At 45.5% G+C, this 10,216-nt stretch overlaps 1 protein-coding gene across 1 annotated transcript in view; it reads right to left on the reverse strand.

Moving 5' to 3' along the window:
* Positions 1-5,674, reverse strand: part of PIWIL3 (piwi like RNA-mediated gene silencing 3) — a 30,952-nt gene extending 25,278 nt beyond the window's left edge. The window contains 4 exon segments of the mRNA XM_028166170.2: positions 88-306; positions 858-986; positions 2,787-2,895; positions 5,516-5,674. Of these exon segments, the coding sequence (XP_028021971.1) occupies positions 88-306; positions 858-986; positions 2,787-2,895; positions 5,516-5,674 (616 nt within the window).
* Between the last annotated feature and the right edge of the window lie 4,542 nt (positions 5,675-10,216).

Consider the following 10,216-nt stretch of genomic DNA (forward strand, 5'->3'; position numbering starts at 1 on the left):
CTGTTGCACAGGAATAGTGGGAGTTTGGCTCTAATAGAGTGAAAAATGGGAGAGAAAGAGCAATGTCAGGAAAATGTAGAATATTACTTAACCGTTTCCCTAGTGAGTGAAGTAATAATAAAGAGCTTCCATCACATATACGACGATGTCCCAATAACTTTTCAAGTTCAGAGAGTAAAGCTTCACGTTTTCTTCCACCCTCTATGTCTGGCGTATAGATGACATTGTACTTGTATAAATTCCTGTGAGAACAAGACTTCAGCTGGACATGGTTTGAAAATAGCATTACTGGGCTACCTAGCGTGCCTGAAAAATGGAGCCATGTGTTAATCCTGAAACAGAGTGGCTGATCAGACCCCAAACAATTTGGACACCACAATATTAAGAACCAAAGTTAGATCCAACCAGGAGATTGACAACAAACAACATAAGCAATTATATACACCTGGCATCCAGAATCCCTAACATCAATTTAGGTGAATCCTTATGCAAGCCCACATTTAGGAAGTTCAAGGATCAAGGTATTTAACGATAATAAAAATAACAAAAGAAAACCTTTGCCAAAAGCAGGAGATTGGGGGAGGGGAGCCACTGTATGTAATAATGTTTAGTTTTCTGGGTTTTTTAAAAATCTCAGCACAACCGAAGAACTGGGTCATTCTATCTTAAGTGGCTATAAAAGGAAGAGAGGAAAATGAAGAGTACATCCAGGACTCTTAAGTCTTTGTTTATGCAAAAGTGAATGTTATTACAAAAATGTGAGAAGGTGAGAGGGTACCTCCACTTAAGGTGATGGTATAAAGCATCATAGATAGTTAAACAACTCTATAACATTGTATTGTTAATGACCAGCATACCTTTTGTTGACTCTCTAACATGGCCTAATTTCTGCCGAGTATTCACCACGAAGTCTCGATAATCCCTGCCAACATCCCTCCTCTCCCTCAGTGAGGATTCCTGCAATCCAGATGCCAGTTGAAGTTCCTCTACGTGTAAACAAGCATGAAACTTGTTAATTTACACAAAAAGGGAAATGTAAATAGAAAGGACAATATTACACCCCAGCTATTAAGAGTTAAGATTGTTTGAGGTAGAAAAGATATCAAAGGATCCAACATTATTTTAGCAATGGGTCATCAGAAAAGAAGAGTCTTGGAAGCTTTTCCCAACAAGTCCCCAGTCCACATCAGTGTTTGCCTTAGCACTTCATTCCTCCCTGCTCTAATATTTGTCTTGTTTCATCTGGTTTTGGTTCAGAATACAAGATTCTTCAACTGGAATATTGTTCAACATTAAAAAACGAAATCTATGGGCTTCCCTGGTGGCGAAGTGGTTAAGAATCTGCCTGCCAATGCAGGGCACACAGGTTCAAGCCCTGGTCTGGGAAGATCCCACATGCTGCGGAGCAACTAAGCCCGTGCACCACAACTACTGAGCCTGCGCTCTAGAGCCCACAAGCCACAATTACTGAGCCCACGTGCCACAACTACTGAAGCCCGCCCGCCTGGAGCCTGTGCTCCGCAACAAGAGAAGCCACCACAAGGAGAAGCCCATGCACCGCAACGAAGAGTAGCCCCTGCTCGCCACAACTAGAGAAAGCCTGTGTGCGGCAATGAAGACCCAACGCAGCCAAAAATAAATAAATAAAAATAAATTAAAAAAAAAGAAATCTTGCAATATGTAACAACATGAATGAGCCTTGAGGACAGTCACAAAAGGACAAATACTGCATAATTCCACTTATATATTGAAAATAGTCACACTCAGAAGCGGAGAGTAGAATGGTGGTTTTCAGGGAGTGGGACAGGGGAAATAGAGATTTGCTATTCAACAGGTGTAAAATTAGAGTTATGCAAGATAAGTTAGTTCTAGAGATCTGTAGTACAACATTGTGCCTATAGTTAATACTGTGCTGTACATTTAAAAATACAATAAGAGGGGCTTCCCTGGTGGCGCAGTGGTTGAGAATCTGCCTGCTAATGCAGAGGACAGGGGTTCGGGCCCTGGTCTGGGAAGATCCCACATGCTGCGGAGCGACTGGGCCCATGAGCCACAATTGCTGAGCCTGCGTGTCTGGAGCCTGTGCTCCGCAACAAGAGAGGCCGCGATAGAGGCCCGCACACCGCGATGAAGAGTGGCCCCTACTTGCCGCAACTGGAGAAAGCCCTCGCACAGAAATGAAGACCCAACATAGCCATAAAAAAAAAAAAACAAAAAAAACAATAAGCGGGTAGAACTCTATTGTTCTTACCACAATAAAAATTTTAAAAATGTTTTAAAAGGTGGTTGGAGAATCAGATCTAAGGTTTCACTGCATTACCCAAATCCGTGGCAAATGACAACATCTGAGCCTGTGGGCTTACCTGTATAATGATAACCATTCACCTGTGAGGATAATATAATGTAGGTAAACATCTGAGGAACTGCTCAACCTTTCAGTATAGCGATTCACGAACCCAAGAAAAATCATGTTCCCCGAACTCCTAGTTAACTTATAGTTGTCATACCAATGCATTTTCTAAATCTGAAAAGCAATTACATTGAATTAGCTAATGAATAATGACCTCTATTTCTTTTTCCATAAGCCTTAAAATATAAGTGGAATAAAGCATTGATAGCCAGATAATTCACTGCAGGAGATAGTTGAGAGCTGTACATTCTTCCCATCCTGCCAAACATCACGGGAACACCGAGGCTGTCTGTCTAGAATTTTATCGCTGTTGCGTACCGTCACATATTAAACATCCTCTGCCCCTCACCAAATCTTTCTTCTTCCCTCTTTTTACCTGAAGGCTGAGGTGTTCCGTCTGCTCCTGTTGGTGGTCCAGCACCAGCCACGTGGCTATCATCCCACAGCTGCTTGAGTCTAGGCTGGATTTGACGAGGTTGCTGAGCCTGCAAGTTTTTGGAGATAAAAATAAAGAGTAATATTATCCATATGTTCGACCGTCACCCAAAAATTATCATATGCCTGCCATGTGCCATGATGCCATGTATCGGAGCATAAAGCAAAGGAACTTCCTTGAAAATCTCATATTCCAGTGACAGAAAATAAATTGATGACTAACTTATATGGCATGAATATGATAATTGCTAGGGAAATGAAAAAAGTAGAACAAAGCCAAGTATGGAAAATTGGGAGTTATTGGGAAGGTGGGGTATGAAAGGGGCTGGTTGCATTAATTCATGGGGGACAAAGCAGAGCCTCAGTGCGAAGTTGACGCTGAAACAGACTCGGAGGCAGTGAATTAACAAGGTTACACAAGCCTCAGGTGGAGGAAAGAGCAAGCTCCTAAGGAAGAAAGATTGAAGGGAGAGCAAGATGAACAAGGGAGGGAGAAGCAGGAGGACTCGGAGAGGTAGTGGGAGGGAGGCCATCTTAAGGAAATCTGTGACTCTGAGAAAATGGGAACTCTTACAGGCTGTGGGTTGAACGTGAGTCCAAGTTACTGGTTCTGTGCTGGGAACAGACTGAGGATGAGACCAGGGCAGAAGCAAGAAGACCAGTTAGGTGGCCATTTGTGGGGTCCAGCCAGGGATGCTGGTGGTTTGGCCCAGAGGGTAGTAATAGAGGGGATGAGAAATGATCAGAGACTGGATATTTTTTGAAAGTCAGGGACAACAGTATTTCCTGGTTGTTTATGTGAAGGGTTTGAGGTCAAGAGAGGGTGAATCCAAAGACTTTGGCCTAAACAACTGGAAGAAAGTCATCAGATGAAGTAGTTAGGAATTGTCTGGGAGGGCAAATCAGGAGCATGAGACATGCATGGGGATGTTTGTTTAGTGCAGGAGAGGGAACTTGTCCACATACCAGGTCGCACTTAAAGCCGTGATACTGATAAGATGACCAAGGGTGTGAGTGCCTGTACCAAGGAGAAGAGGCCCAAGGACTAGGTCCTGGGCATATGGACAGGACAGGAGGAGAACCCAGCCAACGGAAGCTATAGCAGTGGCCAGTGAGGTTGGCGGAAAACCAAGGGTGTGCGGTGACCTGACCACCACATGGAAGGAGTTAATCAAGGAGAAAAGAGGGCTCAGCTATTCCAAGTACAAGTGATAGGCAAGACCAAGGAGGACCTAGGACGGACCTGGGGATTTGACAAAGTGGAGGGTACTGGGGAAGCCTGATAAGAGCCATTTCAGTGGAGCAATGGGGAGAGCACCTGATGGGAGTGAAGGGACGAGGGCGATAAGGATTGGAGTTCAGAGTAGAGACAAGACTTCTTTGATGAGAAGCAAAGAGAAAGGAAGTAACTGTGAGGAAAGCAGATGCAGGAGAGGATTCTTGTTGAATGGGAGTCAACTCAGCTGGTTGTAGGCAGATGGGGATGATCTAGGACTCGGGAGATAGAAAGGAGAATTGCAGGAGAGATGCCAGGGGATAGAGAATTGGCTAAGGGGCCCAGGAGATTTTTCCTTTAGGTAGGAGCAGAGCCAGTGCCCTAGGGTCTCAGGTGAGGGGCCAAGGCCAAGATGTGGAGATTTGGTGAAGACAACATTGAAGTTCTGCTTTGATGCTTTGTCTCAGTGACATAGGAGTTGATGTTAAAGGCTGAAAATTAAGACGGAGGAGGAGCAGGAGGAAGGGTTGAGGCTTGAGCAGGTGGGGGAGGAGAAGAAACAGGACCTGATGGGGTCATGTGACTGCCGGCCAGCACCGGGACCCATCAGAGGTCAAAGCAAGACCCCCTAAAGCATGCAAAGTAGATGTGGGATAAGAGAGACAGAAATGCATAGAGACAGCAGGGATAGCAAGTATTAAACAAGACTAAAAAAATCTATCCAACTCAGTCTGTTCAAACACTTGCCTGAAATTGTCCATTTTGAAATCACTCCCCAAAGAGGAGTCACTGGCTGAGACCAAGAGATGCAGATGACTTTCCATCCACTGGAGGTTGGAAGAAAGTCTGTTTGCATCTATGAAGATGCACATGAAAGGGAAGCGGTTTGTTTTAAACAGCAAAGCCAAAGAATGACAGAAACCTAGAGGCAATTAACAAAAAGACTGATACAACAAATATCATTTACAAAAACAACCTCCAATAGTTAGCTTACATATCACTGCAAATCCACTTGTAGGGATCTGTGCCAGGGAGACAACTAGGGATGAGCACAGGTTTGAGTCCAAAGACAGTCACAGCAGCTACAACTGAGTTATATTGGCCACAGCAGGGATTTAGTTCAAGTATTAAGTGCTAAGGACATAAGTTTCTGGAGTTCCAAGTGCACATCATTTGGTAAAGTCACTCGGTGGCAGGTTAATCCGCGGATGGCTGATGGGCGGGATCAGGCGGGCCCAAGGGCAGGCAGAGCCGCTCCCCCTCCCACCTTCCCATCCCACTGACACTCAGAGCATCTCTTAATTCGCCAGGTGCAGCTTAGAGTTGCCCACACCGGCAGCCGTAGAATTTGACTTTTCTTACAAGATGCATTAGTTCTCTCTCAGCAGGAGAGAACTCTAAACCTGAACTGTACTGACCCAGCAACGCATCTTTAGGAACATTAGGAAGCTCACTGCTGTGCCACATCTCACTGTGTCAACGAAGCTCCGTGGTGGGTCGGTTCTGGGTACTTCAGGCATTCGGGAACCCCTAGCCACCTCAGGCTTAGCAGGCTCCACGGATGCTGGATTGCGCACTCTGCCTCGGGCTCGAACCCTGGCCCTGCCGGTCATTGCTGTGCTGAAGGCGATGACCCTGAAGGGGAGAGGCCCTTAAAAAACATGGTTTTGCTAAACATCTCTGTGTAGTTGCCTGGGAACTTTTTTTTAAACTATGACTTCAAATAAAGCATCAGGTTACTAGCGACACACGTTTTCCAATCACACCAACAAGAGGGACTGCCCCTAAATTGTCAGAGCAGTGTCCTGTAGTAAAAGACAGGGGACCTGGGAAGATACTCATGGGAATTTAAGAAAATTGTTGATTATGTTTCTTTTCCACACACAGATTCACGAGACACTATGGTCAAAGTGCTTGCTAGTACGAGTCAGGTGTGTACTGGGTACACACACACACACACACACACACACACACACACACACACACACACACACACACACACACACACACACCTACCTCTGAACTGCTACTCCACCCACCTATCTCCAGTCTTGGTCCTCCGGACTCAGCCCACACAGCTCACCTACCTTCCTTCCTCTTCTGGAATTAGGAAGATCTGTGCATGATGCACCCACAGTTTTGTGCCTTCGGGTCCCTCTCCTCCAGCCCCACAGCGTCTTGAGCGCTGATTTCTGCAGGGTTAGAGGTGCAAAGCTCCTTTCTAAAAGGGTTAGCCCTTCCCAGGACACAACCCTGTGCCCCCAAAGCAGTCACCAAGCAGGGGTGGGATTGGAGGGAGGACTAGCCTGGCTGCTTTGTGGGATGTGCCTCACCCCGAGCAGGGCAGGTGCCGGGTGCAAGCCCACCTCAGTTTCATTTTCAACCCTGCTGCCCAGCCTCTTCCGGCGCCGCCTCCATCCTGGCCCAAATGCGGCCAACTCTAAACTGCACCAACTCTAAACTGCACCTGGCGAATTAAGAGATGCTCTGGGTGTCAGTGGGATGGGAAGGTGGGAGGGGGAGTGGCTCTGCCTGCCCTTGGGCCTGCCTGATCCCGCCCATCAGCCATCCGCGGATTAACCTGCCGCCGAGTGACTTTACCAAATGATGTGCACTTGGAACTCCAGAAACTTATGTCCTTAGCACTTAATACTTGAACTAAATCCCTGCTGTGGCCAATATAACTCAGTTGTAGCTGCTGTGACTGTCTTTGGACTCAAACCTGGGCTCATCCCTAGTTGTCTCCCTGGCACAGATCCCTACAAGTGGATTTGCAGTGATATGTAAGCTAACTATTGGAGGTTGTTTTTGTAAATGATATTTGTTGTATCAGTCTTTTTGTTAATTGCCTCCAGGTTTCTGTCATTCTTTGGCTTTGCTGTTTAAAAATTTTCTTAAATCACTAATTCTTTTAATATTTTTACAGTTGCATTGTTTTGCATTTATATCCTTGATGCACACTGAATACCAATTTTAATTATGAAAAAGATAGTCATCTGACATTTGGATAATCCTCACCTTACTCCCTGCTTTGAAATTCCATTGTTATTCTACAGAAACCTGTGTGCATGCCCAGCTCTAAATATTAACTCAGTTCTACACTGTCCAGGGTGCTCCAGTAACAATATTTTGTTTGCTCTATCTTGAAATGATTAAAGACTAAAAAAGCCTGAATGTGCTAAGTGCTCAGAAATTCCTGGCTGTTCCTTTAAATGTATTTTTTCAAATGAACTTTAGAATCGTTGCATTGAGTTCTAGACTATAACAAATTCTGTTGTCCTGTTAATTTGAGGTTGTATTGAACTTAGACATTGATTTAGTTCCCCCAAGTTGCAGAGTCCTCACTAAGATTTCCCTGGAATATCCTTGTGTTCCTAAGTGATTTCAAGGAAGATGCCTGTGAGTGTTCAGGGTACTGCCATAGAAACCCACCCTGGGTGCCTTCTGGGTAGTGAGCATGCCTATTGTGTGTTCTGGTTTAAGATTCCGGCTTGTCTGGTGGAGGGTAACTCAGGAGAGAGGGTGCAGGGAAAAGAGAAGATGATGAGAGGAGAAAACTCTGGAATGTTGGATTGGATGAGACGTTTCCAGACATCATTTGTGGACACAGGCCAGTATTCAGGTGTAGCAGGTTTTTAGTAAATATTTCCTGAACCTGCATTAAGTCACATCTGGAATGCGTCTTTCCCTGAGTACCCACCTCTTCATGGTATTTAGGACTCATAACTAATGGCCACACCTGTAACGGAGCAGGACCCTTTGGGGGCCTTCCTGGGACAGACCTGCCCCCCATATCCTCTGCTTTAGCTCTTCTCTGAAGTACCTAGATAATAGTATCTGGTGCACATTTCCTGACTTGTTTTTCAGATGCTAAACCCACCCCACCAAGTGGAAGAAATTAACTACTTGGTGACCATGAGCTCTTAGCTTCCAGACCTACTGGAGCCTGAGGATGAATGATGTTAACCCTTGTGACACTGCCCTGTTACTGTTAGCTAATTAAAGTTCTCTGGACCCTGCTTGGGCCCCAGCCTGGCCAAAGTTCTCTGCCTCATTGGGGGAGGGTTCTTTTTCCATTTGTGTTAGAGTAGGCTGTTGACTGGGAAAAAAATGCACAACCTAAAAGTTGAGAATTATGTTTTATTTGGTGGACTTTCTGAGGACTTCAAGCCCTGGAGGCAGCCTCTCAGCTAGCTCTGGGGGACTGCTCCGAAGAGACAAGGGAGGAGCCAGGATATACAGGAGTTTTTGCAACAAAAACCAGGCAGTCGGAACATCAAAAGATTACTGATAATTAAAGGAAACCAGACCTCTCAAGTTAATGAATTTAGCTCTTTTCTATATATAGGAATATGCAAGAGTCCGAGCTCATTGTAATCATTCCTTTGATATGAAACTTAGCTATCTAGGGCTGGTATCCTGTTCTTTCCCATCCTGAGCCCCCTGCGGGTGCACCTTTGGGGTGGCTGCAGTGGCTGAGGGCGTGGCAACAGGCAACCCGTTTGTTTCCATCCTGAGTTCCCTCAGGGCTCACTGGGGTGGGGTGGGGTGGGGTGGGGTGGGGGTGGGGTGGGGGCAGCTGTAATGGCTTATGGCGGCACCATTTTCATCACAAGGCGGATAAGGAAACTGAAGCTGAGACTGACACAGCACAAACTTTATTCCTTGGCCAAAGAATGGAAAAGCGGGAACTAAGTTCACAGACCAACTTCTCACCCACCTGGGGAGAGTGATTCAATTTGAAAGAGTAAAGACAAAGGGAGGAGGAGTGAAGCTAATGACAGGGAGGCATATGCATTATTCTACCAGGGAAGGGGCAGGGCTTTTTCCGAGGGAGTGGGGTGCCACCCCCTTTTCATCCTCCTTTTGGTCCTTAACCTCTGGCCCTGGCCGCTGGTAGGTGTGTGTCATTTAATATGCTAATGTAGTAAAACCAGCATATAATGAGGCTCAGAGGCTGCTGGAGGTCAGATTGCAGGCATCTTGGTCCCAGCTGGTTCCATCTGTTTTGTTTGTTTGTTTGTTTGTTTGTTTGCAGCTTTCTTTCTTATCTCTGGACCTTTAACTTAAAGATTTATGTTAACTCCTGCTAAAGGTAAGGGGGTTGGAGGTTTGTGAACAAACACCTGGGTCAGCTCTGGCAACATTACCTCACCATCAACCAATCAGAGAATTGTGCACGAGCTGACCACACACCCTGGGACGCCTCTCCCTCACCTTGCATTTAAAACTGTGTTGCTGAAACTTGTGGGGAGTTCGGGTGTTTTGAGCACTAGCTGCCCTGGACTCCTTGCTTGGTGCCCTGAAATAAACGCTGCACTTCCCTTCACAACCTGGTGTCAGTAGATTGGCTTTACTGCATGCTGGTGAGCAGACCTAAGTTTGGTTCTGTAACAAAACGGGCTCTTGACAGATGTACAATTGAGAATAGCCTGGTGTGGTGCTGGGAATTCAATTATGAATGGCCCCATGAGACTTCTGAAAGACAGTGAATGTGGGCCATGTAATCGCCCACCAAAATAATTTAACTGCTGGAGACAGGGATGCGGAGGTGGATGCCTTTGCTTAGCGCCTGGAGGTGAGTAGGCAGAGTGGGGTCCAAGTCATAATTAGACCCCTAAGGTGGAGTGGGTCTACCCTGAAAACCAGAAAATAGGTACCGGTGAGGATGTGGAGAAATTGGAAGCCTTATGTGCTGTTGGTGGCAGGTGAAATGGTACAGCCACTATGGAAAACAGTATGGCAGTTCCCCAAGAAATTACAAATGGAATTACCATTTGATCTAGCAGTCTGAGTCATGAGTATATATACAAAAGAATGAAAACTAAGATCTCAAAAGAGAGATTTGCATATCCATAGTCTTTGCAGCATTGTTTGTAATAGCCAGGAGGCAGAAGCAATCTAAATCTCCATCAACAGATGAGTAGATTTTTTAAAATGTGGTATATACATACAATGTGGACATCCTAGTGGTTATGAGGTGATAGTTCATTGTGATTTGCATTTCCCTTAATTACAGTAAGTCCCCTACATTTGAGCCTTCAAGTTGTGATCTTTCAAACCCTGCCCTAAGGAGTAGTGATTGAAATACCATCAATTTCCTATTTTCAAGAAGTCTGTTTTGGTTCTTTCAAACCTCGATCCTCATTTGTTCT

Source organism: Balaenoptera acutorostrata, chromosome 13 (genome assembly GCF_949987535.1).
Source record: "Balaenoptera acutorostrata chromosome 13, mBalAcu1.1, whole genome shotgun sequence".
In the NCBI taxonomy this organism is placed as follows: domain Eukaryota; kingdom Metazoa; phylum Chordata; class Mammalia; order Artiodactyla; family Balaenopteridae; genus Balaenoptera; species Balaenoptera acutorostrata.